This window comes from Drosophila grimshawi, unplaced genomic scaffold (assembly GCF_018153295.1).
Source record: "Drosophila grimshawi isolate 15287-2541.00 unplaced genomic scaffold, ASM1815329v1 contig_311, whole genome shotgun sequence".
Lineage (NCBI taxonomy): Eukaryota > Metazoa > Arthropoda > Insecta > Diptera > Drosophilidae > Drosophila > Drosophila grimshawi.
The window spans coordinates 29,381,168-29,408,734 of record NW_025063098.1 but is presented as its reverse complement, the minus strand read 5'-3'; the positions used below and the strand labels follow the sequence as shown (position 1 = coordinate 29,408,734).

At 37.2% G+C, this 27,567-nt stretch overlaps 3 protein-coding genes and 2 non-coding genes across 5 annotated transcripts; 2 read left to right on the top strand and 3 right to left on the bottom strand.

Annotated features, from left to right (window-relative positions):
- Positions 1 to 192: 192 nt before the first annotated feature.
- Positions 193 to 2,873, bottom strand: LOC6569714 (fibrous sheath CABYR-binding protein). Its single transcript, XM_001995905.3, has 3 exons — positions 1,988 to 2,873; positions 1,841 to 1,929; positions 193 to 1,656 (listed from the first exon to the last, which is right to left on the bottom strand). Exons 1-3 carry the CDS (start codon positions 2,263 to 2,265, stop codon positions 683 to 685), a joined length of 1,341 nt encoding a protein of 446 aa, XP_001995941.1. The 5' UTR covers positions 2,266 to 2,873; the 3' UTR covers positions 193 to 682.
- Positions 2,874 to 2,947: 74 nt separating this feature from the next.
- LOC6569715 (prosaposin) lies at positions 2,948 to 10,198 on the bottom strand. Its single transcript, XM_001995906.2, has 7 exons — positions 9,803 to 10,198; positions 9,618 to 9,714; positions 6,325 to 6,607; positions 4,427 to 6,254; positions 3,711 to 4,204; positions 3,152 to 3,293; positions 2,948 to 3,083 (listed from the first exon to the last, which is right to left on the bottom strand). Exons 1-7 carry the CDS (start codon positions 9,846 to 9,848, stop codon positions 3,079 to 3,081), a joined length of 2,895 nt encoding a protein of 964 aa, XP_001995942.1. The 5' UTR covers positions 9,849 to 10,198; the 3' UTR covers positions 2,948 to 3,078.
- A 2,879-nt stretch (positions 10,199 to 13,077) lies between these two features.
- On the bottom strand, positions 13,078 to 13,243 carry LOC6569556. The gene has a single exon (XR_047313.2). It is a non-coding gene; the product is annotated as a U1 spliceosomal RNA (small nuclear RNA).
- A 648-nt stretch (positions 13,244 to 13,891) lies between these two features.
- LOC6569557 lies at positions 13,892 to 14,057 on the top strand. Its single transcript, XR_047314.2, has one exon. It is a non-coding gene; the product is annotated as a U1 spliceosomal RNA (small nuclear RNA).
- Positions 14,058 to 17,642: 3,585 nt separating this feature from the next.
- Positions 17,643 to 26,316, top strand: LOC6569558 (cytochrome P450 4c3). Its single transcript, XM_043214934.1, has 8 exons — positions 17,643 to 17,994; positions 23,120 to 23,235; positions 23,312 to 23,428; positions 24,131 to 24,290; positions 24,380 to 24,449; positions 24,927 to 25,218; positions 25,453 to 25,732; positions 25,801 to 26,316. The coding sequence occupies exons 1-8, from the start codon at positions 17,760 to 17,762 to the stop codon at positions 26,139 to 26,141; spliced, it is 1,611 nt and encodes a 536-aa protein (XP_043070869.1). The 5' UTR covers positions 17,643 to 17,759; the 3' UTR covers positions 26,142 to 26,316.
- Positions 26,317 to 27,567: the final 1,251 nt, after the last annotated feature.

The following is a 27,567-nucleotide window of genomic DNA, read 5'->3' as shown; positions in this document are numbered from 1 at the left end:
TGCAATTGCACTTGAATTCCAAAAATCAAAAATAATTGCTGGCAATCAAAACTCGAACTTTCTTTGGTTTTCTCGCTGGCGCCCAAATTGCCATATTTTGGTTTTGTAAGCCATCTAAAATTGACACACATTCAGTAAAAAAAAAAACACACCTGTCAAAAAAAGAACACACAAATGCAGCACACAAAGTGATTAATTTCATTGTCTTTTTTTATTGGACACTTGAAATGTGGTCAACAAAAAAAAAAGAAGAAAACCGAGTTAAAACAAGAACCATATGTGGCTCAACTTACGCTATGGCAAAAATGCTGGCGCGAACTGTGAATCGCATTCCGAGCGCTTTTGTTGCAACGTCCTCGTCCCGATTCTGTGCCTGTTCCTGTTGCACTTCATATTTTCTATTTTTTTTTATATTTTTTATTTGGTTGCCAGTGAGTGTGAGTGAGAATAAATGCTTGCCGGGTGAGTGTGAAAAGTGCAGGCTGCGTTTGCCACACGGCGCAGTGCGCATTGTTTGGGGGCAGCAATATGTTAGGAGGAATTTGGGGGCAAAGTGGGTGAACGAAGTGGACGAAATTGTTTGACTTGTGTTTGTTGGCCTTCTTTGTGTACACCACAAATTTCGAATATTTTTTTTATGGCCAATGCATAAAAAGTGTGTGTTTTGAGCAACAGGTGCAAATTAATCCGCTGCCTCAGCAGGTGGAGACTCTTCAGCAGCAGCAGGAGCAGGAGAAGCCTCTTCAGCAGCAGGTTGTGCCTCCTCAGCAGCAGGTATTTCCTCCTCAGCAACAGCTTCTTCAGCAGGAGCTGGAGCAGCCTCCTCATCAGCGGCAGCAGGAAGAGGAGGAGCTTCCTCATCAACAGCAGGAGGAGCCTGTTCAGCAGCTGCTTCTTCAGGAGTAGGTGGAGGAGTTGCCTCTCCAGCAGCTGGCTCTGCAGCAACAAGAGGAGCTGGAGGAGGAGCTGTTGCCTCTTCAGCTGCTGCTGCCTCCGCCTGTGCCTCAACATCATCGGCCTCAGAAACGTGTCCCACCATCTTTGCCGTTGGCGCCGCACACATCGAGGACGTCGAGCTCTCCTTTTCCTGCTCCAACTCGTCCTCGTCGACAAGGAAGAAATCGTATTCTTTTGTTAACCGCTGCTCCTCCTCCTCGGGCTCAATTTCCTCATAGACAATGATCTCCTTCCAGATGACTTCCTCGTCGACGCAGACGGGCTCATCGCTTTGCGGCTCGAGCCGCTTATTCAGATCCACCTCGGAGACGATGGGTTCGGTGTGATCGAAGCCGGCGCAGGTGACACACGACGACGTGGTCAGCAGCAGCGATGAGTGTGGCGTGGTGCTCGACAGCATCGAACCGCTGCTGACTGACTTCTCCTTGGGCTTGGCATCCTTCGCCGGCGATCGATATGTCATCAGCGTCTGCTGCGATCTCTCCTGCGTGTGCAGATCGGGTGCCACCTGGCACTGATTGCTGATCTGAGGCACGACGGGATTGCGGCGCATCAGATAGTCGGCCACACGCATTTTCCAATCTTTCTGGCTGCAGTCAACGTTCTGCAATATATCATAGATTTCACCAAGCAGCGGTTTAATCATCGGTCGATTACAAAAGCGATTCGCATCAAAGAGTTCAATCGGCTCGTGAATATCTATAAATAAATAATGAAAAATATGTACTGAATCTTTAAATAGTTCGGTTTCTTACACTCTAAAAAATGCATATAAAATATATATATATATATAAATAAAACAAGCATTAGAAATATTAATAATTCTTATGAATAAAAAATCATTAGTTTTGCAACTTTCTCAATCATACGCCCCATTACTTACAGTTGGGAAATATAAAGATAATCTCGCGAGCGACGCTAGCGGGATGCTTAGTGACATGCACATTGCGCTCCAGTTCCGAGGAGTTGCCACTGAGAGGCAACACCAAGTGAATTATTGAGTTCAGTTTTAGCTGCAACCACAACTTACAAGTAGCAAATCATAATGTTGAGCAGCTCCTTAACGGCATTCTCCTTGGTCAGTATGAAGGCCTCCGAGATGCCCTTCGACAGCAAAATGACCTCCAGCATGAATCCCTTCTCATCCGCATAGTCAGCATAGAATTCGGCTGCCAACTCCGGCGAAAAGTTCAACCTTCGATTGCCCTCAATCTGGAATCCACAAGACAAAAGCTTCAGCAGCACAGGACGACGCTTGTGCAAATAGTCCGGCTTGATGATGAGCAGCGTATCCTCAAACATGGCCATAACATTTATATATATACTATATCTGTTATCGTTCAAATTATTTGATTTAAGATTTAGTTTTCTTCTTCTCAATGTATCCTCATAGCCAAAAAATATATTTATTTACTATATTTTTTAGCGTTCAAATAATTTCAAATATTTAGAATAATTTTTCACATTTAATCCTCATGTAATATGTCCTCGTAGGAATTATATTTATGTACTAAATAATAATTCCCAAAGTTTCAAATATGCAGTCAAGTTTGCAGTTTTCGTTTTCGTTATTTTTTATTTATTTTTCAGATTTAATTCTCGTTTTCATGTTTTACACTTTTTGTCTTAAGCTACACACACACTTTTAAAATTATTTCTTTAGTCGAATTTGAATTAATTTTCTCAGCATGTTTTGGTTTCTTGATTTTATGTTTATTATGCATGCATTTGTTCTATATGTTTATACACTGACAAAAACCAAATAGCTTCAGTTTTACAATTATTTCTTTAGTCGAATTTGAATGTTTTGATTTTAGTTTTGCATTTGCTAGTACAAAGTTTGTGTGAATTGCATGCAGCATTTGTTTAATATCTTTATACACTGACAAAAAAAACCCAACCAAACAGTTTCAGTTTCGCTCTCATTTTAACTATCACCAACATTTCACGTACAAAACAAAAGTTAATAAAGGTGCAGAACAATAGTAAGTAAGTTGTTTCGATCATTTACAGTCAATGGTTTATAGAATGTAAACAGATAAGTAAAGATATATATATAATTATATAGTTATATGTATAATTCGTGGCGCCTCCATTCTGCGACACATCACAAGCAACATCTTAAGCTGCAATTAAGAAACAATAAATTGATTAAATAGTGAATAAATTTAATTATAATCTGTGCACAACTCACCTGAAATTCTGGCAAAGGCCAGCGCCGACTTCTCGCTATCGAAGCATTTGCCAATCTCGGAGCAGACGTGCGATTGATCGATATAAGGACGCTCCGCCAGATGCATGATGCTGATGCCATAAATCGAGATCATTTCCGAGCACTACAACAAATAAGAAAAAGGCACACAAAATTAACAAGTTGCCCAATCAAAACAATGCGAAAATGTTGCGAAATACTCTGCTTCCCATGCTGTGATCTGAATTGATATGCCGATCATTAAAGGATGTTACAAGTTCCAATTTTGGTGACTCTATCTTTAAATTTGTGGAAGATATGCATTTTTATCGGTTTTTATGGTCTGTCGATTTTTGAAGAACATCGCCACCAAAGCTTTAAAATCTACGTGCACTCATCGATTATCGATGTTAGCTATTTCCTAGCCTCCTCTATATCTAGCTTTATGGGTGTTATGGGTGAATACAGACAGTCAGCCTGACGGCCACTGCACAAAACTAATATGCCCTAATAACATGGCTAGCAGAGTATAACAACGAGTTAAAGTCAAATATTGGCTTACAATATTGTAGTACTTGGCTGGCAAGTTCTCGCAGGCGTGGCCAATCATGTCCTGGCTTGTGAGCTGGTCGTGTTGCTTCTGCGAGCGGAAGAAGGGCAACAGGGCTTGGGAGATGCCGTGGCAGACGCCGCACTCGATGACCTCATCGGAGACGACCGAACTGAAGCAGAGCTGCATCTTCTGGCACACCTCCTTGGGCGGCACCTTGCTCAACAGACTGATTATCGCAGTCGCATAGCTGTCCACAAAGGTGTCGCATTGTTTGCGTATTGTTGCCGGCAGATGATTGCAGACATTGCGTATCGCCTTCTTGATCTCATCCTGTTCGGTTTTGTTCTGCAGATCCGCCTCCAGCTTTGTCATCACAAACTCGCACAGTACACACGTGGGCGGCTCCTCCACCGAGCTAGATGACTCCAGACGTGCCAGTTTATCGTCGTCCTGCGGATTGGCAAGCACAACAACATCGTACTTGAGCGCCTCATCGATGTCAACTAGGTCGGAGGTAATAGATAAATTAAGGTTAATTATTTAAGTTTTAAATATATCGACTAATCGAATGGAGAAAAAAATAATAGTGTTAGGAATTCTATGAGAGTAAAATGATCCAAGGAAGGGATTATGAAAGGGGCTACGAAATGATTGAGAATTTGCATACTGTGAAGCAGCAATCCTATTATTCTATATATAGATATTTATAGATATATTTTACTTACGATCCTCCTGCTCGCCGCCGCCGATTATACACGCGCCCAACTCGGCGCAGATCAATTTGGGTGACATTTGCTTCAGAAACAGATCGGCAATTTGATCGCCATGTTTGTCGATAAACATGTGGCACTTGTGAGCCAAAGGTTTTCTCAATTTGTCGCAGGAGTGGGCCAAGGCGTCTTTGATCTCCGCTTTAGTTGCATGCTTGCCAATCCTCTTCTCCACCTGCTTGACGACCTCCTCGCAGAGCAGACAATTGGGACTGAGGCTGAAATCCTTGTCAAAGCTCAACTCAATGGGCAGCTCCTCGTTGCTGCCAAAGATCTCATTCTCATCGCTGCTCTCCGACAGACTCAAACCCAGATCGTCCAAATAGTTTTTGGTCTTGGGACACAGTTTGAGCTGAACACAAATCTCCTCCGGCTTGAAGTCAGTGATGAGCATGTCGATCAGCTCATTCGAATAGGTGTCAACGAAATCAACGCATTCGCTGCGCAGCTTGTTGGGCAGATGTGAGCAGAGATCGTCGAGGACACGCTTAATGTTATCCTTGGACTTATTGTCGCGTATCTTGATCTGTGCCTGCTCAACGGCAAACAGACAAAGCGGACACGTTGGCTTATCCTGCTCATCGTTGGGACTGCTGTTGTGCACCGTTGTCTCTGGCTGGAATACCTCAATGTCCTCGCTCAACTCCAGATTCCGGGGACACATCTGCATCATGGGACAAACGCTGCGTGGATTCAAACCTTGAATGAGCAACGCAATCACCGCATCGCCATACATCTCGACAAAGTTGCGACACTGAGCGGCCACACCATGTGGCATCTTGGTGCAAATGTTCTCCACGGTGTGCTTAATCTCATCATCTGTCGCTGGCGTTGCAAGTGTTTCCTGTATAAAATGCAGCAAATATTCACAAACGGTGCACAGGGAACCCTCGTTAACCAGCTGGAGGCGATTAGCGGCACCCATCAACGAATCAAAGGGCAACTGCATGTCCATAATCTGTTGCTGAGTAAACTTCGGCTCATTGGCGCCCAATCGCTTGATGCTAATTTGAACTTCAGCTGGTGCAACAACAGGCACGAGTGGCACAATGGGTGCATCATAGATCACACTGTTGCCCTTGGGGCAGACGCCGATGAGGAAACAGGTGCCGTTCGCATCCAGATTGTTGACCAGCGTGCTGTAGATAACATGATAATACTGGTCCACAATGCTGATGCATTCGTCCTTAAAGCCGCGCGACTGCTTGCAGAAACCCTCGAGCACCTGCTTGAACTCCGTCTCCGTCGTATTGGCGACGAGTACATCGCGCAAATGTTTCACCAGCTGTTCGCAGAGAGCACAGGGAATATCATCGTCGACACCGTCGAAGGTGGCAAGTTCCTCGGTCTCCTCCTCCTTGGGGTCATCCTCGTGCTGATGATAGCGTGCCGCACAAACACCCGACAAATGGCACAAGCCGTTCGTTTGCAAATGTTGCTCGAGATGCTCGTACAAATCATTGAAATAGGTCAACACCAGACTGGCGCATGCATCCGAGAAACTGGACATGGTGCCGCAGACGTGCAACAACTGCTCGACCATATTGTCCCGATTCGTTGACGCGAACTTGTGTTGCATGAGGCGTGCAAGCAGATTGCAATTGCCACATGACAATTGCTTCAAGTCGATCTCCTTCTTTTCCTCCGGCTTCTTGGCCACAACACCACTTTCCATATCGACATCCTCCTCCTTCAGTGTGCCATTGAGTGTAGCCTGAAAGCCGTGCATCCGCAGCTCATCGATGCGGGCGCTGTTGCACAAACCGGCCACAGAGCAAACTTGCTGCAATATCACATTCAAATATTAAGATTCATAAATCAGTTGCGAAAGAAATAATAATAATATTATTTACATCGGGATTCATTTGGGAGGAGAGCGCCTCGACCAGTTCGGGTATAAAGTTGTCGGCAAGTGTGATGCATTCCTTTTGGATCAGCTTAATTGGGATCAGTTTGCAGGAGCCCTCCAAGACCTCCTTCAGCTCCTCCTCGGTTTGATTGCTGCGCAGCTGTTCGCGTGCCTCATCCACCATTTTCTTGCATATATCACAAATCGAATCAGTATCCACAGGTACAATTCGCTTCTCCCACACGGTCTGAATGCAATGACGCGTCGCTCGACAATCCTTCGAATTGCTGCAAATGGAAAGGCATCAATTTAATAAGTTTGCATTATGATACATGACAGATCAGCAATATAATATATATTCCTTACACGAAACTGTTCCGCACTTAAGTTTTGCAGTAAAATCTTAAGCCAAATCTGGCAACTTTATATTTTTCAAAATTCAATGGAATTAAGTCGAGGGAGCTCGACTAGAAGATAGCCAGATAATGTATACTAATAAAATTAATAATATATTATTACTGTGTAAGTAAACTCGACTGTTTAATAAAATATGTTTTCTTTATCAAAATCTGTTTTACAGTTGTCGCAACTAAAATGTCTGTGTATATTATATATCAATTGAAAGGCTATATCTTTACAATTCTGACCATGATTGCAATCGGTTATATTGCATATCGCGAAACAGGTGCAGTTATCGATAAGATAAAGTAAGATGTAATCTGCCAAACGAGTCACATTTTTTGATAGATTTTGTTTGGCTGCAGACTCTAACCAAGACAGACAAATACGGATACGTCGACTCGACTTTTTTTGATAATTAAGAATATATATAATAATCCTAAATGGGATCTATTGTCCTCCCTACTGAGCCTATAGCTCCTGCATGAATGCTAGGATCTTTGTTGGGTTGGGGGTTTCTATGTCTTTGAAGCACATAACATGCATCCCTGGGATGCTGCATCTTTTCCTAGTTAAGGCGACACACTCGGTTAGGACGTGCATTGCAGATTCTTCATCGATTTCAGAAAACCTGCATAGTTCGCTACCATAATTACCCAGTTTGGTTAGGTGAATTCCCAGCCTACAATCTCCTGCCAGTAGACCGATGAAGCCTGTTCCTCCCCATGGTTATTACTTGCTTAAATCATTTATGAAAGAATATGCGTGTATACTTTGCGAATTCCCAGATACTTCCTGCTGCCTTTTACATACTTTGGCATTATTCAGCACAACCTTAAGCCCATTTTGAATGGGCATAAAAATGCCACACAAACAAACGCATCAAATGACCCGCATTCATAATCGTCTTTCGTCAAAGTCAGCAAAGATCGAAGTCCAAATGAAGCATTGAACGAAGCCACGAGCTAGTTGAATGCACCCGCAAATATAAATATATACTCATATATATATATATAAATATATACCATATATGCATCATGTATATCACGTATAAATAAGTCTGGGTACATATTAAATTTAAGAATCAATGGATATTATGTTTAGCCGCCCCTTGTCAGCATTTCGACCATTTCAACCAAAAAAAAACATTACGAATTTCAGTCGACTCAATTTCCGTTTAGGGGAGCAAAAGAGAAGGGTGAAGTGCTAATTTGTATCAAGCAAACAACCAAATTGTGTAAACATACAGTGGCGAACACAATATTAGCACCAGTCTCACAAGAAATGACTTTGACTCTTTATAAAGAAAGTGCGAAAGAAATAATTTATTCGTAATTTTCATCCTATTTAAATTTAATTAAAATTAAAAAATTAGATTTTATGAAAAGGATACAATACTAGACAATTTATTAAAAATTAACATTTGAAAAAATATGCAAAACTAATGCTTTGTTTTTGTTCTTGTTTTTCTTTTGTCATTCGTCGAAGTGATGATATTATTCTTGTCGCAACTGTATATACATATACAAGCTGATACTTGCTACAGATAAGCAGAAGAAAACAAATGTCACATCATATTTGATATATATATGCATATATATAAATATGGATAAACAAATTTTTTCGCTTGAAAAAAGAATGTTTATTTGGAAGGCGTCTGCTGAAATGGCGACGTTTATTTTAACTCGAACCGGAGGACAAAGAGTTAGCACAGATTACGAAATATTCATTATCAAATCAATAAATAAACAAAAGAAAAGTGTACGATAAACAAATATAAACTCACAATTTTGTGTAAATTTAGAGCAGACTGTTTCTTTTATTAGTCGACATAGACAAATGGAAATTGTAGACAACAATAATAATTAAATAAATAAAAATAAAAAATACTTTACGAATTCTGGTGGTATTTATGTTAACTCTCTATATATTTATATGCAAAATTGCTTAACGATTGTCATCGAAAACTCAGAAGAAAAAAAAACAAACAAAAATAGTTTATAATTATAAATAGTTATATAATTTGAGTAAGAAATGCAATCAGTCGTGTAAAACAAATTTTGTACAGTGCTGGCCAACAAAATAGGACCAACCAGCAATTGAATTGGAAAATAAGCAGCATCTGTTTAACTGCATTATAAACAATCAAAAATTTCTGAACAATAATTGTATTTTTGGAATTTGTCAGAGTTTGCCGGTTTCTTTACTCATAAGAAAATGGAAAAATACATTTACAGTTATATTGTCAATGTTGTTGCTGCGGTCAATGACGAATGCTAAGCTTAAGCTTAGATATAAGAGACGAAAAGGAAACAAATATGATTAACAAACTTATTAGTCATCGGCATATTTTGCTGCCGATGATTTTACAGTTATGTGTGTGTATGAGTGTGTGCGTTACATGTGTAATGAGTTAGTTTAGCTGTAGTCATATGGTTAATTTAATTTAAAGCGAAATTGAAAAGTATCAAGTGAGAGAGAGACAGAGGGGGCAGGGGGAACAAGAGAGTTAGACAGAGAGAGCGAGTGCAAAGCTCAGACGAGTTACAAATAAATGTGCAAAAAAAAAAAAAATAGAGCAAATGAGCGGAAAGCAGAATTAGAGCAAAAACAACTATAAACTGTCGAACAACAACCACACAAAGGTTATCGATGAGCCACAAAACAGAATGGCGGCTCTTTGCTTATTGCTTCTTATCAAATATTTCTTCTTCTTCAGCCAACGACAAGCGACAAACAATGAAGAAAGAAATGAAGGAACAAAAACGCTGCAAAGTGGGAAAGGGGGAATAACAGCACAAGGGGTTAATAACTGCGTAGTGACCATTGTTTTATTTTGAGTGCTTTTTTTTTCGCTCCGATGACAAAGCGATTTTTCTTCCATTGCATTTTTCTCACCTGAGATTCTCACACCAATATGAAGGGCCCCAAGTGCATTTCGCGCTACCCAAAAGCGCAACCTGTTCAGCGACGGGCGTTGAAGAAACGCCAACGGCTTAAAACAAAAAAAAATATATATGATTAATTATTTGACAAACACAAATACGCAATTATTCTGTTTTGTGACGTCACAAACTACTTACCGCAAACAAACAGAGCCAAAATGGCCAAAAGGCCAGCGTTGCGCATTTTTGTTGTTAAGTTTACTGCTTTGTACAGCACTGGTTAATTATTTATTTGTATTAATTCAAGTTGCTCTTCCTGCAACTTCACGCTTTGAATTTTTGATGATTAATGACGGAAAACGAATTGAGTCTTTTTTGCTTTGCTTTTATTATTGGCCAGTGTGACCGAACTGCACTTCAACTAGCGATGCGCTACGCTTATCGATAGGTGTATGAGACACTATTGTAAGATAGTTGAGTGTGGCAAACACTCGCATTGCTGCAGTTTGCGCTAATGAATATTCAAATTTATGTGAGTTTCTTAAAAAAACTAAAATAGGGAATTTTGATTACATTTTTTCAAACAGTAATGTCACTGAAATATTTAACTTGAGCACTTTTTACTACTCTTTTCTTGAAATAGAATTGCCAGCAAGGCTGCCACTTGGTGAATAAAAGGTGGCTGGCGCTGCCACTCATTTCAAATAGTGGTGTACTGCTTAATCTTAAGCAAGGTTTTTATCGTCTGACTCGGGTTCAAACCTCGGTGACATCAAAAAATTTAATATATATATTTTATGAATATTTTGGTTTTGTTATATTTTAAGTTAAATTATTTTTTATATTTTAATAATATTAAGTTGGTACATAAGCTGAGATTTGACAACAATTATAATGTGTTTTCTCATTTTTTTAACAAACTATTGTTAATCAGAAGCTGGTTCAAATCTGGACGGGATTAATTTAAAAATGTTAATGTTTTCATTTTTGTTTATAGAATTTTAAATTTTTACAATATTTGTTTTAATACGCCTTAACTGTAATAACGAGCTAAAATTATTTTTACATTCCAAAAGAAAATCTTTAACTAATTTCGTATTAATTCTATTAATAATGTTTAATTTTGCTATTGTAATATAACAATTAAATGTCATTTGAGCTTGGCCCTTGGTCCAAAAAGGTGTCAAATCGGGTTTTCATTAATCGGACATAGATCAAATAAATTAGTAATGGATATTTGTATGGTTATTGAATGGCTGAGAAAACTATTATTAAAATGTTCTTGAACTTTTTTTTAGCAGAGCTCAAAAGCACTTGATAAATATTCAATTTTAATTATTGCTGACTAATTATTGATTGATGTTGATGTAAGCAAAAAAATTACACACAGAGAGATCTGAGAAAAGATCTTAATGCGAGTTGTATTCTTGTGAAAATGAATTTTAATTAAATACAAACAAATTGCTGCTGCTGAGATATCTATCAAATTTCATTGCACATTTTGTAATCAAAATATTTTGTGTGTGAAAAAGTCGATAGAATTTTGTTTTACAAAAGGCCTTCTCAGATTGAATTGCAGCTGCAACAAGCTGAAAGTTGAGGTCAACAGAAATGCCAAATGCAGTGCCGATCTTACCAATATATATACTATATATATATATAATTAAATGGGCATAATCTGTGTCAAGCCAACGAAGGAAACTTGAAACTAGAAACAAGTCTTGTTTCTGTCTTGGCCAAGGTGGTTGGCTATTAGCCATGGTTTGGTTCTTTACCACATTTAATTGACAATTTAGCTCACTGCACTTGACACTGACAATTTAGCCACAAACCAAATAATTGTGCAGCCTTTTAAGAACTCTTCGACTCTGTGGTTTTGTTTATTTTTCACTTGATTCAAGTTCAGCTTTAATTCAAGTTCATTTGTAACGAAACAATTTTCACTTGGCTTCCAATTATAAATCCATAGAAATTTGTTGATATCATCTTTGGTTCACACGCTGCGAAAACAATTACCAAACAGTTGTTGGGATTTCAGTTTTTTTTTTCGAGTGGATTCACTTTTTAATATACCCTTGCCGGAGTGTGTATATTAACTTTGTCGTTGATTGTGCAACGGATTTGAGACGATTCTGATTTGATTTAGCATAAATATTATTTTTATTCCACTGTTTTTTATCTATAATAACTCGACATTAAAACTTTAAAGCGACCTTTTCCGATAAATTTCGAGAAAATGATCTTAAATGCGTTTTTATAAAAGCAGTGTATACATTATTGTTTATTTATTTAATTTTGCCTAAATATTAGCCCAAAAAAGGTTAAAAAGGTTTTAAAAAATAATAATAATAATTTTTAAGGGACAAGTAAAATTACAGTATTTTTATTTTATATTTATTTGATTGGCTTTGTAATATAAATAATAAAAAATGAAAATGGCTAGTTATAAATATTTGTCATTTTTCGGCCTTTTATAAGAGTATCTAAAGTCTGTAATAGTTTAAATAGCTTATCTCTCTGGTTGATTATGAGTTTTGTTTTATAGACGCTTCGCTGGCTGACATGCTTACATGAAGAGTGAAAGATAGAGCGAGAGAGAGAGAGGGGGAGGCAGATAGATATGGAGAGAGATTTGAGATTGCAGGCTAGTTGTAGGGCTAATTACGTGCGTAATCACGAAGACGGTGAAACCTTAAAGTACGTCACATAAATACACTCAACAATCTCTCAAATGGCCAAATTGCTTTAACTGCCACACAACGCAAAACTTGGGCAACTTCCTCTCTGTTTCTGCTGCTCAAAACTAACTGCAACTTTAACTGGTAGAGTGTGAAGGAAGGGGTGGTGGGTAGTCATTAGCTATATGATTCTATACAACCAAGATCAGATCGCAGACGGAAATGCGGAAATGAACTTGACCTTTTATCGCTGCCAAGCAGCTTGTTTCTTACCTGCTTAGCGGTTGTGTGCGAATGACGCGCATAAAACAAAACTAAAAGTTAATCAATTCAAAGCCAAGCGATTTGTTCAAAATTTGTATTTGTGAGTCAAATTATTGTTGTATTTTAGTTATGATAATAAATAAAGCAACGGAAGACACAATGCACCAATAAACCAAAGGCCAAAAACTAGAAACAGGCAAAAGTCGTCGTCTTCTCTTCTCGCTTCTTCCGCTTTGGCAGCAGGCAGCAGGCAGCAGCAGCGCAAAATCAAGCAGAAGATCAAGTTCAAGTATCAATTTAAAAACAAAAAACCAAAAATCAAACTCAAATTAGAAGAAGAGTAGCGTGTGTAACACGAATAAGCCGGTTTTTGTCAGTGTATTTTATGCTGCTGTTAGCCAGTTAGCTTTGACCCAGTGAACCAAGCAAGCGCTGCTGCTTGACCGGTCACGTTCATCTTTTCGCATGCGCCATTAACACAGTGCGAAATAACCCTTATATTCAATAATTGTATTCAGATTTATTAATTAATTCGGGACGGCGCGAACGCCATTCCCGGCTACCAAAAATTACACGCACGAGTTATTCACATTAGGAATAATCGCAGAGGTCAACTCAGCCGAAGGTGCAATGGCCAAGCCTCGCTCCGGAGGAACCGCCTTCGTGATCACGGTTAACCTCTACGCCAGGTAAGTATGCTTTCCGCCGCTCAAGAACTCGCACTCCTAGCCAGCTGTGCTAAAACCATTTGGGAATTGTAATGTGCAAGCATGCTAAGGCATTTCTATAGCAGCCAAAACGGGCACAGCGACAGCAGTGTATTTATATGTGTGCGTGTGCTGTGTGTATGTGTTGGTTTTAGCAGCAGGCAAGCAAGTTCTGTTTACTGATAAAGAGAGTGACAGTGAGAGTGAGAGAGCGAAATAGTATTGTTATTTTTGTATCCCATGAACACTTATAAGCATCCTCATTACATTACACGCACACACGCATGCAGCTCATTCTATACAGTATGTGAAAAAAGTGTTTGGTCGTAGAAAAATTCATATTTTCTCAATGATTGAAAATTTGTTAATTAGGTTTTGTTTTAAATGTGCGAAAATATGCATTTTGTCTGTGTCTAAATACTTTCTTAACATACTGTAGAGATATGAAGTAGACAGTAAGCAAAAGTAATGAAAAAAAAATAATTTAAATAGTAAACTGTCAACATCTACACTTCCACCCTTAAACCAAAATAACAGAAAGCCTGCTCTGTAATAGTTGTCCTTGCTTTGCTTACTATAATTCCCAATCGGTTCTAGTAAGCCAGGGTAGCAGTATCCATTCTTGAGCAGCGAAAAGCATACTTACCTGGCGTAGAGGTTAACCGTGATCACGAAGGCGGTTCCTCCGGAGCGAGGCTTGGCCATTGCACCTTCGGCTGAGTTGACCTCTGCGATTATTCCTAATGTGAATAACTCGTGCGTGTAATTTTTGGTAGCCGGGAATGGCGTTCGCGCCGTCCCGAATTAATTAATGCATTCCTTGAGCGTCTCACTGATTGTTTAGACTGGTTTAAAAACTGTTTATTGCGTTTGCACACGCCTGAATAGCAGTTAATTGTATTGACTGGAATTTTATTAGTTCAAATCAAGTCAACCAGAATCACACATTTCACCTTAAGCTGGTAAACAAATTGGTAGTCACGGGACTAAATGTGTTAAAAATATATGGATTCGGAGTGACAGAATTTATGGTTTAAAAAGTATAAACAAAAATTGGTCCGCAGTAAAAGTCTATAAATTAATCCTGACTCCTCCCCTCGGTATATTCAACGAAAATACATTACATTTAATATATTATGTCTTGCTGCTCTACCTTTCATTCCAATTCATATTTTGATCTATGATTTTGGGGTTAAAATATTTTAATTAATATTTCCTTTCTAAAATGAACAGCTCTTTTATTGTAAATTTTGTGTTGAACATTTCTCAATTCATATTTTCCATTATATACTAAATGGCTCTTAATTTGTAGAGAAATTTGGATTGTATTAAGGTTAAATTTATTAAACAGATATTTTCAATAGTATGCTTCAATAATGATTCTCACAAGTTTAAGATGATAACCCTTAAATGTTGAGGGTAAAATTCATCCATTGAGATACATATTCCATTTTAGAATAAAATGGTCTTTAATATTATTTTTTTTAAATTTATATTTTTAAGTATTTTTCAGCGAACAATAAAACTTGTCTTCTCTATTTGGATAATGATTCTAAGAACGAAAAAGCCTTCGGCATAATTTGGGTTCTTTTTCGGGTATTCATAGACAAAGGCAAAAAAAAAAATCGTTGATGAAGGCAATCGGCTTATTCAATTGTCGAGAACTGAATACGATTTGGTCAGTAGTTAATGTTATTCATAGAGACGAAAACGTAGATCAAATTGTGAATGATAATAATATGTTTAAGGATTAGTATCTTAAGTGGAAGGGGGAAGTGTTGAATTCCGAGTGACTTGCATATATCTTCTATGGCTTTTTATTAGAGAAGCTGTTAATTTGACTCTAATTAAAGAACGATTCAGTTGTTATTTCCTAGACAAATGTAGACAAAGATTTTGTTTCTTGGCCAGGCGAAGACGTGATTTAATAATTACGTGATTTCTGTTTCTATTTTTCTACATCGTTTTTTTCTCTTTTTTTGAGGAAGTGAATATAAAACGGCAAACATATAAATATTTATTTAACTATGCGGAGCTCAAGTTAAATGATTGGAGATGATTTAAGTTGGCAAGGGCAACCAAAAAATTGCATAATATAAGGGCAAAGCTACAGCCAAAAACTATTTATAATCTTTTATTGTAGCCATATTTTTGTATTCTTTTTTTCTATCTAGAAAGTAATTTGCATTTATTCGAAATTTATGCAAGAAACTTGTTTAATTTTTAGCGAATGCTTCCAATATTGATCCCAGTTCGTATTTCGATAATGCCGTTGTTGAACTCCCCAAAAAAAAACCTTAACAACTAGGCAAATTTATTTCAGAATATTTTAAAAGTAACTTAACAGGAGAGGTTTTTTTGTGTGTAAAGGTTCTTGATTTTGAGCTCATCGTTGGATGAGCGTGTGAGTGTGAATGAGTGTGTGTGTGAGTGTGTGTGTGAGCGCGCATTTTAAACAGGTTCTATTCAAAAATATTTTAACAAAATTAGTCGACTTTAAGATATGCTTTTAGATTATTTTTTTAAAAATCATTAAATTATCGGTGTATGAGGAGATGTTATCGATTTAATCGACAATCTCAACCCTTTGTGTAAGGCCGACATGAAGGAGACCTTATTCTATTATTTGAAAACTAAACATAATTTTAGTTGTTGAAAAAAATATGTAAAAATCCGTTTAGTTTGTGGTTACATTTCAAATACTCCCATCCAACCAGAATTGAATTCCTTATAATATTTACAAGGTATAACGATTAAGTCTCCAAGTTGAAAGACCAATCGAATAACATTTAATTTATGTAGAACTTAAGCTGGGAGGCATCACCATAACTTGATTGGCAGACCAACCAAAGAGAATTTGATGATATCAATTTGATATCAAATTGTTTCTATAGAATTCCAAATGGAACCAGTTTTACATTGATTTTTTGATAATTTTTTTTGTTTTGTGTTTCTGACCATGAAAAATATTGGCCTTTATCTCTGCCAACATTTTTTTGCTCTTGACCTTCATCAAATAATTATTAAGAACATTTAACACCAAAGTGGTAATATATCTCACATCGGATTTGGATTCTAATTGCAGGCTTTGCGTATTAATTGATAATCATTTAATGTCGGGCAAAAAAATGCATATATTTATATATAAGTTGTTGACTTTTACAAGGAGGCTGGCTGAGTTGAATTGAGTTGAAACGACTTGTGGCGCATTTTGAAATTCTGACCACTCAAATTAAACGCTCCACATTTCGGGGGCACTTGTGGCAGCGGACATGACATGAGCAAAGTTTCTTTTAATGGCACTCGTATCATAACACTTGATATTACCACCGTGGCGTGGCAACGTCTTTCAATCAAGAATCGAGTCAAAAAACACCTGCTAATTGGATGCAAAGCAATAATTTTTGAGGGGCGGTCCAACAGAAGCCGTCAAGAAATTCGCCACAAAATTAACTGCATATAGGTTTTTTGTTAATTTTTTATTTTGAAAGAGAGACTGACAAATACAAGGGCAGCTATCAAAGCCAAAAAGCAATCATAAAGGCACAAAATTAGTGACCACTATACACTGAAAGAAATAATTGAGAATGCCTTAGTCGAGAGAGCTCGATGATTATGAATGAAATAAAAATCTGTATTACTTATCTGATCTGAATGAAATGTTTACAGTTTATTTAGAGTATATTATGAATAAATTTGTGTATTTTTTGCTATCAAAAATGGATATTTATAAAAATAAATAATTAAATATTTAAGATAAATACACTTGATCTGTCTGTGCTATACGAGAACTTATATTCCAAATTTGAAGTCTCTCTTATAATCTGTGTATAATATATATGTAAATATATTTAATGGTGTTTATAGAGAATTTTTACATTGATTATGATTATATTTAATCAAAAGTAATCAGTTGAGTTTTGAAAAATAAATATAACAACTTCTACCTATATGAATAATACTTTCGTTGAGAAGACAGCGCTTAACTCTTAACTAAGTAATGAATGAAGCATTAGAAATAAGAATTAGACTGCCACAAACCAAACAGATTCGTTGGCTGCTGCTATTACTAATACTACTACCAAACTACCAAACTTATGCTCGAATAGTAGTAGATTTGCTGCTGCCTTTTGTCACAGCCACACAGCGTATACGCGATCGCTTGGCTTTATCTCCGACTCACACACACAGATACACACACAGATACAGAGAGAGAGATAGATGCAAAGATTTCGAAGCGTCAGCCGAGCGAGCCGAAAGCCAAAAAGCCGAAACGTTCACCGAAAATTTTTTAGCACTTCTTTTTAAATTTTTATGCAAACTCGAACTTATTGTTAGTTGTGTGTCGGAGTTCGCGTCGAAGAGAGTTTGAATTCGAGCGTAGCAACAAAAAGTGCAACAAATCACAGTCGGATACGGATTATAAAATCGCGTGTTTTATTCGCAAAAAGGATATGCGAGCAAAGACCAACGTGGGTCAAGTGTAAGACAAAAAGAAAACAAACAATGTCCTCGAAAGTATTCGGTTCACTGATGGCCGAGAGCATTCTCCTCTCGAAAGCCACTCAAATTATATCCGGTTATTCGCCGCTGACCATTTTCCTCTTGGCCACAATCGCGATTTTCCTTGTGGTCTATAATAAGAGACGCGCACGTTGGGTGAAATATATTGAAAAGATACCAGGACCTGCAGCGCTACCCTTTCTGGGCAATGCCATCGAAATGAATGTGGATCACGATGGTGAGTGCAGTGATTGATTGTGATTGATATTGTGATTGATTGATGCGATTCTTGTTGTGTTTGTTGATTGTGCACGTTGAGCGTTCTACAAGTACACAGATCTTGACCCTGAATCAGCGTATTCCACTGCTCGAAATTAGACCAATCTGATTGAATAGTCAAACACCAATTTCGTAGTAAATAATGCATAGATTTTGCTTCGTTTGAGGTGCTAATTGTGCAAACCAAACAGAGAGTCAACGATGCCTGCATTTTTCAGATCGATTTTATTGATTCATCTCTTTTTGGAATTGCCTCTTGCCAGCTGGTGTTGTTGAACTTTGCATTGCTCTCAGTTCTCCAGTTTTTTTTTTGTATCTTTCTTTTCACTTTCACTGCCCAAAAAGTGTGATAAGAAAAGATTAAAATAGAATTATGGAACTACGTGACTAAAGTCAAACTAAAAAAAGTGCTAATAGATATATATATATATATTGATCATGTATATATTAAACTGGTGTAAAACTAGAACTTGACTTTGACTTTTATTTGAGTGTCATTTAGTTTTTTACAAACTGGTCACTTTGTTGTGGTACTCATAATAGTTAATTAACAAAATTAACCGTATTAGCATAACGAATTATCAGTTGCCATTTATATTTAACAAATTATTAAAGTATGTTTAGAGCAACAAATACAATTATTTTACAAATGTGTAAATAGTGTACAAAAGTTGAAAAAAAGTCAATATTTTAATTTATTTACAAAACTGAATCATATATGTGAAGTTAATAAAATAGAAGAAAAAACGCAATTTAATAGATTTGTTAGTGCAATTAAAAAACCACTTTAAATATAATATAATTGATTTAATTATCAATTAATTGTTAAATATGAATTATTTTTATTTAGTTTTTATTAAATAAAATAATGTTGCTTAAGTCTTTTTATAAATACAAATGCAATTCAAATTTGTAACAAGACCTTCAACACCTTGGTATAAAAGGAAATAAACATAAATACCCATAAATAGAGTGAATCACATAATTATTATAATTTTTTTTATTATTTTGCGCTAGTGCCAAATCTGAACTGTGATTTTTGCCAAACAGCTGAAGCCAACTTTCACCATTAACAAAAATAAGCATAATAATAAAAGGTCTGTTTTGTTGTTGTTAATTTTTGGCTAAATAGCGGAATGAAATTGACTTTACAACAATATTAAGCAACTTAATGAAAGAACTGAAGCAGGCACATGGACAAAAAACAGAAGTTGGTACATAAACAGTTAAATAACAAGCAACAACGAGAAGGTGTAAAAAACGGTCATTAAAAAACAACTAAAAGGTCTGTTATAAGCCCATGACGGGTCTTGGTCTTGATCTTGATCTTGAATCTTGAATCTTGAAAATTCAAAGGCTGAGGCTAATAAATGGAGAGTCGCTTAGAAAAGAGCCAAGACTTGAAATTTTAACATTCATTGGATTTTGGAATGATTAATTCACAAGCTAATCGAACAGTTCCGCAGACCAATTAACACACATACAATCAAGCAGAAACAAACACTTGTATCTTGTATCTTTTTTTGAATGCGGAAACGCAGCACAGATACACAGATACATAAATTGATGGAAAGATGGAAAAAAGACAACAAAACAATTTGTGCTGCAGCAGTTTTTAGTCGGCCAAGTTCAGTTTGAGTTGCTAATCGTGTAGGAAATTATAAATTTGATATACTCAAGTTTCCATTTAATAATAATTTGAGGTAATCTTTTTTATGTTTTTATGTTTTTCGTCTCGTTCTTTGTTCTTTGTCTGCAAAATGAAGTGGTTTTTCTGGCTAGATGAGTTTTTTTAAATTTTTTTTTTTGGCATCTCTAAAGCCGTTTGAGATTGTCGGAAGTCAGTTTTTATTAATTGGTTTGGCTTCAGGGCAGCACTCTTAGTTGCCAGTCAGTTTTTGGCAGCTGGTTTAATTTTTTAATTTCGTTTCTATTTGCATTCGACTTGCTGCTTTTATTCGCACTAATAAATTTTATTGGCTAACGCATTCTAAGTGCGATTGATGACAACTGATTTTGACGGAGCAAACAAATATTTGTATTTGTTTTAAGAACTTGTGCAAAAAGTAAAAATGCTCTAGATGGGAGAGCCTGACTAGGAGATACCCTGTAGACGGCGGACTATATATTTATCTATATCTATATCTATATATATATATATCTATTTTTCTGTCTATATCTATATCTATTCTAAGTCGACTCTGCTTTTGATGCTAATCAATAATATATAATTTCCTTCTCCCTGTCACACAATTTAGCACAACTTCAATATACCCTCTTTCGCATTTCTAATGTGTTTATGGAATACACATACATCACCAAGAACAAGAAAATTAATCAACAAGTATCTGAAAAACATTCTAAAAGTTGAAATCAATTTTGAATGCCTCTTTCAATGCTGCAAGTTCTTTGCTAACAAATTTATGCAGATATGCAAATAAAACGCTTGATACAAAAAACATATTAATTATATGCTGATGGTTTTTTTCGTTTTTTTTTTTGTTGTTTTTTTGCTTTGACGGTCGCGCAGATGTATCTGCAGTTTAGTTCAAGGCAATCGAGGAGCTGGTTGCTTGCAATTTGTGGATTCTGAGTATGCCGATTAGGTATAAGTCAGCGAACAAGACCCACTTGAATTAACTCAAGCTGCTGGGTTAAGAATAAATCAAGCAAGACTAAACAGTAGCATCCAATGGGGCAGCCATGATGTGGCAACAAATTGTGTGTGCGTTGCGGCAAGGTCAATGGTGGTGGGCCCAAGTGCCACATGATTTTTCAATCATAATTTTCTATAAGCTGCCAAAGACTAAACAACAAAGTATTCAGCTTGTGCATGGCTCAAGGCCAGCGTCGGGTTTTCAATTCGAGCCAAGAACTTTTGGCAGTCAGTGTCGACTACTTGTCTGGGTCTCGACTCTGGTTCTGACTCTTTGCGACTCGAGTCGAGTCTCCATCTCAGTCTTAGTCTCTGGTCGTGGGTGCTTGCGGCTTGGCATTGAAAGTCAGCCAGATTGACTTCAACATTAACATTCAGCAATAACATTAATGCTAGCTGCAATTCGTTAATGATTTTCACGATACCCTTTCTTGTTGGGGTTGTTTGCTTTTGTGTGTAGATTAAAAACAAAAATAAAATCCACCGCATGGTGCAAATATTTAAGTGGAATTTTATATAGTTAGCAAAGTCTCTGGCAAAGTTAGAGTATTTCATATTTAAATTAATAATTTAAATGCAATAAGATCACAAATAATATCTAATACTTACTCTTCTCAAGTATGTATTAAACAATTACTAATAAAACTACTGAGAGTATTCAATTGCAACCCAGAAAAAAAATACCTGAAACTAGTTAAGATATAAAAACATGACACCGTTTGTAGCTTTACGATCTGAGCATTTCTTTCAACTTGCCAGTAAGTGTATTAAGTCTTCGTCACTTTGAACCTTCTGAAACCTTCTTCTTTAATGTGCCACAATTTGCGCAGCAATCAATGAGGCACAATCACAAATTGTTGCAAGATATAAAGCGACATATAAATTATCTCGAGTTGTTAACGCAATTTAAAAGCAGCACACAAAAAATAATATGCTGTTGCTAGTTTTTTTTATTATTATTTTTCAAGTTTTGTCAACACGCTGGTCGGCAACGAGCACAGCAGCAACAACAGCAAAGACAACAACAATAAAAATTCACAAACCAATTTGAAATGCGAAAATCATAATGAATAGCATCTGGAGGAGCCGGTCAAATTATTTGAAATGCGTTTTGTTTTGTTTCATTTGGTGTTGTGCTTGGTTTAGTTGTGTTTGTCTTTTTATTATTATTTTTGGTATTTTTGCACGTCGGAAATTTTGATTGTTACCTTTTAAACATGCAAACTTCCGACGAATGGGCTGGTCAACAAGAGGCAAGCAGAAGAAGCAGCAGCGAGTCGCACACTGAGTGATGAATGAGGAGGGGAGCGAGGGGGGACGAGGGGGGACGAGGGGATGCGCAACAACTGACTAATTTTGGGTGTTGCTTTATTTTTACAATTCGTGTTGACGGTTGAGTTTTTTCCATTTTTTCTTCTTTTTTCTTTTGAGTGGGTTACATAAAATCATTATTAGATATCTCGCAAAAGAGTGTCCAAGTATGTAAGTGTGTGTGTGTGTGCGAGTGTGTATATGTGTGTGTCATCATTTTAATTAATGCAACAAAATGACAAAGCCAACAGAGCGTATGAGCAACGTGCGACATCTCAGCTACATTCAGTATACGCACACATCTAATTTGTATCTGAAAAAACCCCAAGAAGCCTATTTATGTTTACCGACGTGTTAAACTAGTGTAACATATTACAAATTAACACAACACTTTTACATTATGACGGCCTTGATTGTTTCTTCTCACATGTGAGCACACACACGAGCACACACACACACACACACACACACACACACACATATCGAAAATGTTGTGTGTCTATTTCTATAATTCAGTGTCGCAAACAATTTTCACACGTGAACTGGCTTTCAGCTGGAAACAACTTGCACTTCACAAAACATAAGACGAGGAGGAAAGCTCTAGTTTGGAGTGCTAAGCTTCAAGTTGCTCTGTAAGATTTGTGAAAAATGCACTGGAAAACTATTTATTTCTATCTTAAGCTAAACAAAAACAGGAGCTAATATTTGTATTGCTATTTCCTGATTTGGGTATCAATTTACCTGTGGAACTTTTTACTTTATACAAGAAATTGCTATGCTACATCATTAGATAATGGACTATATTATTATTTCTCTCTTTGCATTCTTTGCTCATTATTTCATAATAAAAAAAATTGAACGTTTATTATTTTTAGCATTATTATGACAATTTCTGCAAATTTGTTTTGGCAAACAGTTCATCAAGATTGAACTGGTTGTCAAACAATGCTCAACAATGTCAATGGCGTGTTTCTTGTATGTATTTATTATTCATGTGTGGCTAAACGCTCGTTAGCTGTCTGTCAGCCAGTCTACAATTCGCACACGGCAGATTGAGACCTATTTATAACTGGTTTCATTAATTCATATTCATATATTCTTATGGCTATTTTTGCAGAGTTATTCAATCGTGTTATTGGCATGCAAAAACTTTGGGGCACACGCATTGGCATCAATCGCGTCTGGCAAGGAACAGCGCCACGTGTTCTACTCTTCGAGCCCGAAACTGTGGAGGTAAGTAGAAATACAGAGAGAGAGAGAGAGAGAGAGAGAGAGAGAGAGGGAGTCTATAACAAGGCTTACTTTGCAGCCCATACTGAACAGTCAGAAGTTTGTGAACAAGAGCCACGACTATGATTACCTGCATCCCTGGCTGGGCACTGGACTCCTCACCAGCACCGATCGCAAATGGCACTCCCGCAGAAAGGTGAGCTTCAAGTTTAACAAGCAGTTAAATCACTATATATATAGTATGCAGCTTAAGCTGACCTGTAATTAGTAGTTCGATATCGATACAGGGTTCATTTGAAAAGGTTTATCAGAAAACAAATTTACCATTACTCACATAAATACTTGGCGCTTATTTTCGACAAGTCATTAACTTTTGAAGCTCATAAAACACAGCTTTAAATTAACTTATATATTTTTGAAAACAACGATTTACTGCAAAGCAAAAATGTTCAACAAAACACAACCCCATAATCGGGAATAGTTCGATACCCTCCATTAGTAAGACACAACACAATTATTCATAGATACCTTAACATTAATTATATGTATGCAAACACCCCAGACGGCGAAGAAACCAGCAAATATTATATCATAATATAAAGATACAAAAATGAGAAATTGCAAACACCTTTGTTAAACTTTCAAACAACAATTGCAAACATAAATTCACTTCTTCAAAGAAGATTAAGATTACCTTTACTTAGAGATCTTTCTAGAAGACCGTTATCCTTTAGTTAAGTAACATTCGTTTCCATTCTTCAAAATTATAATTTAACACTTAGCATCAGCTTTAAGGAACATTTATTGTAAATGATTGCTTTTATATTTTTATCGCAATTGTAGAAATAGACCTACTATTTACTATATATGCTTCTATGCCCTTATACCATTTTTACAGATCTTGACGCCCGCCTTTCATTTCAAGATATTGGATGATTTTATAGATGTATTCAACGAGCAGAGCGTCGTCTTGGCTCGCAAATTGAATGTCGAGCTGGGCAACGAGGCGTTCAACATTTTCCCCTACGTCACACTCTGCACTCTGGACATTGTTTGCGGTGAGTGTCAATGTTACACATACTTATAGTCATATATATATATCCATATATGTCATATCAAATAACCGGTTGGTTTAATTGCATCACAGAAACTGCCATGGGTCGCAAAATCTATGCGCAAAGCAACAGCGAATCGGAGTACGTCAAAGCCGTCTATGGGTAAGTTAAAGATGCCAAACAAACCAAAAAAATTATACTAAATAAAAATAATAATAATAATAATAATAATAGTAATAATACTTGAAACCAAAACTAGAATTCAATATGACAATCAAGATTTTGTAATAATATCGAGAGCTGTCAGCGCAACTGTCAGTGGGTGGTTTGGGTGAAAAACTTTCCCACACACGCCCACATTTCCCATTAGCGTGTGTGCGTGTGTGTGTGTATGTGTGTATATTTAGGGTGTTCTCTGCTCAAGCGCAAAATATGCGAGATTAAGATGTCAATGGATGCTGCTGCTGCTGCTGTTGCTTCACTCGCTGATAACATGCCTCATAAAGCACACAGACAGACAGACAGGCAGACAGACAGACAGATAAACAGGCAGACAGACAGACAGACAGATAGTGTAAACACTTGACTAACTTTCAATTTAATGCAACACTTTCCTTGGAACACCCCCCTTTCGAACAGCATTGGCTCCATTGTTCAGAGTCGTCAGGCAAAGATTTGGCTGCAGAGCGATTTGCTTTTCCGCCTCACCGAGGATTACAAGACGCATCAGAGTTACATTAACACGCTCCATGGCTTCTCCAACATGGTGATTCGTGAACGCAAATCTGAGCTCGCTGACAACAACAACAACAATAACAACAATAATAATGCCGAGATGCCCGACGCTTACGATGATCTGGGCAAGAAGAAGCGTTTGGCTTTCCTCGATCTGCTCATCGATGCCTCCAAAGATGGCACCGTCTTATCCAATGTAAGTAAATGTCGCTCTTTTAAATAGTTCCTTAAACTAACTAAATATTTATTGAAGATAGATTTAAGTACACTCAGCAATAAAATAATTTTTTGTTGCTTTTATTTTGTGCGAACAATCAGAATTAATGATCTTTACTTATTTGATTTATGTTGCTTTTGCATTTAGTTTCCTTCAATTGACAAAAGTTGTTAACTATAACTAAATTTTGAATACATCATTTATTTTCAACAGGAAGATATACGCGAGGAGGTGGATACATTTATGTTTGAGGGACACGACACGACTTCAGCTGCCATTTCCTGGACTCTATTCCTCCTTGGAGCAAACCCAGAATATCAGGAGCGCGTTTACGAGGAGCTGGAGTCCATTTTTGGCGATGATACCGAAACACCTGCAACCATGAAGAATCTGCTTGATATGCGTTATTTGGAATGCTGCATCAAAGATGCCCTGCGACTGTTCCCCAGTGTGCCAATGATGGCTCGCATGGTGGGCGAGGATGTGACTATCAGTAAGTGATAATAGATTGGTTAAATTGGCCCATTTATGGTTTGCTTACAATCATCTTGTCAATATCAGGTGGCAAACTTGTACCCGCTGGCACTCAGGCGATTATCATGACTTATGCGCTGCATCGCAATCCGCGAATCTTTCCCAAGCCGGAGCAATTCAATCCGGATAATTTCCTCCCCGAGAACTGTGCCGGACGCCATCCGTTTGCCTATATACCCTTCAGTGCTGGGCCACGTAATTGCATTGGACAGAAATTTGCCATACTGGAGGAGAAGGCTGTCATTTCGACGGTGCTGCGTAAATTTAAAATTGAGTCTGTCGATCGCCGGGAGGATTTGACGCTATTGGGTGAACTGATCTTGCGTCCCAAGGATGGACTCAGAGTGAAGATTACGCCACGCCATTGAGCAGAAAGTGCGGCTGAATAGATCCAAAGTATTTAACTTGTAAATATTTAGTTATAGTCGACTCTTAAGTAAATCGATATGCTAAATTAGCAGATAACCCTTTGACCTCTGTGGAATATACATGTATTTACATATACATATATATATGTAAAACTTTCAACTCAGTGAACCAATATTGTTTAGTTTGTAATGCTATGCTTAATAAAAAGATTTGATTTATAAAAAACCAAAAATTGTGTTTTTATTGCATATAAATTGTTACAACTAGTGTCTTAGACTGATTTTCAGCATCTGTTTATTTATATTTTCCATTTTTATATTTATCTATTATTTATTTTTATTTGTTAATTGTTTTTGCAGTATTCAGTGAATTTATAGAATAGCTTTGTAAGCATTGCAATTAATCTTCCAAGCGTAGCTTGACTAAATACAGATGAAATATTTCTCTCCTAAACTCTGTACCTAAATATCTAATTCACATTGACTCTGAGATGAAATGTACCAAAAGTGCACGTTTGGTACAACATCGTTTCACACATATAGCATGGACACCAACCAAAAATGGAGCAGATCAGCAATTCCACACACCCGACGCACCAAAATGCTATAGATGGCGCCACTAGTACGTTTGTAGCATGCACAAATGCTAATTAGAACATTGTTGAACCGCTCTGCACTCGAAACAATTACCAACGACTGCCTTTGGAAAATTGAAAATGTACAATCAACAAGTCATCAACGAAATGGCGCCATGTGGCCACGGACGGGTGTGTGTATGTACGAATGTGTGTATTTGTTGCTGCTACTTGTGGCCCGTTTCCTTTTCGCAATTGGAGCGGCGCCAGGGCTTAAAAGCAACTTAAGTGCGCTTAGGCTGTGTAATGCACAAATAAATGCGAGCATGGAAAGCGAAGTCGTGGGGGGGGGGGGGAGTTTATATAAATATATATATGTATCTAAATGGATATTATGGGCATATGTGGAGCGCAGTCGAAGGCGGGAACATGAGCGTTAAATAACTCCTAGATAACTAGATCGATAGGTTACCCAGAGACAGATAACCAGACAGAGTTGGAGGACGCGTCGGAGGGGGAGGAGGAGTCGGGGCAGCAGCAGCGACGAATAGGCAAACAATCAATTAGAATGGCAAAATCTTTGCTAAATATTAATAATCCACACAAACGCAAAAGGGTCTTAAAAACTAATTCCACACCAGCGAGACAAGCAAAGAAAAAAGTACTATAAAAAATGCTCCGATTGAAAAATGGCGAATTTTTTGCTTATACAAAAAAATGTGAAGTGAAGGAAATGCACTCGATTCAAATAAATTGTGCACGGAACTCGACCATGGTCACTGTATAGAAATCGAATCAGTCAGCAGTTGGCAATTGCTGTATTGAATCATAAATTGTCATAAATCGATTGC

Coding starts and splice junctions, on each gene's coding strand:
- LOC6569714 (XM_001995905.3), bottom strand. CDS start 2,265: ATGGCCATGTTTGAGGATACGCTGCTCATCATCAAGCCGGACTATTTG. Junction 1,930..1,987: donor AACATTATGATTTGCTACTT/GTAAGTTGTGGT, acceptor GTTGCCTCTCAG/TGGCAACTCCTCGGAACTGG. Junction 1,657..1,840: donor TATCTTTATATTTCCCAACT/GTAAGTAATGGG, acceptor ATTTATTTATAG/ATATTCACGAGCCGATTGAA.
- LOC6569715 (XM_001995906.2), bottom strand. CDS start 9,848: ATGCGCAACGCTGGCCTTTTGGCCATTTTGGCTCTGTTTGTTTGCG. Junction 6,608..9,617: donor TATTGGTGTGAGAATCTCAG/GTGAGAAAAATG, acceptor TTCCATTTGCAG/CAATTCGAAGGATTGTCGAG. Junction 6,255..6,324: donor CCTCCCAAATGAATCCCGAT/GTAAATAATATT, acceptor GTGATATTGCAG/CAAGTTTGCTCTGTGGCCGG.
- LOC6569558 (XM_043214934.1), top strand. CDS start 17,760: ATGTCCTCGAAAGTATTCGGTTCACTGATGGCCGAGAGCATTCTCCTC. Junction 23,429..24,130: donor AATGGCACTCCCGCAGAAAG/GTGAGCTTCAAG, acceptor CCATTTTTACAG/ATCTTGACGCCCGCCTTTCA. Junction 25,733..25,800: donor GGGCGAGGATGTGACTATCA/GTAAGTGATAAT, acceptor TGTCAATATCAG/GTGGCAAACTTGTACCCGCT.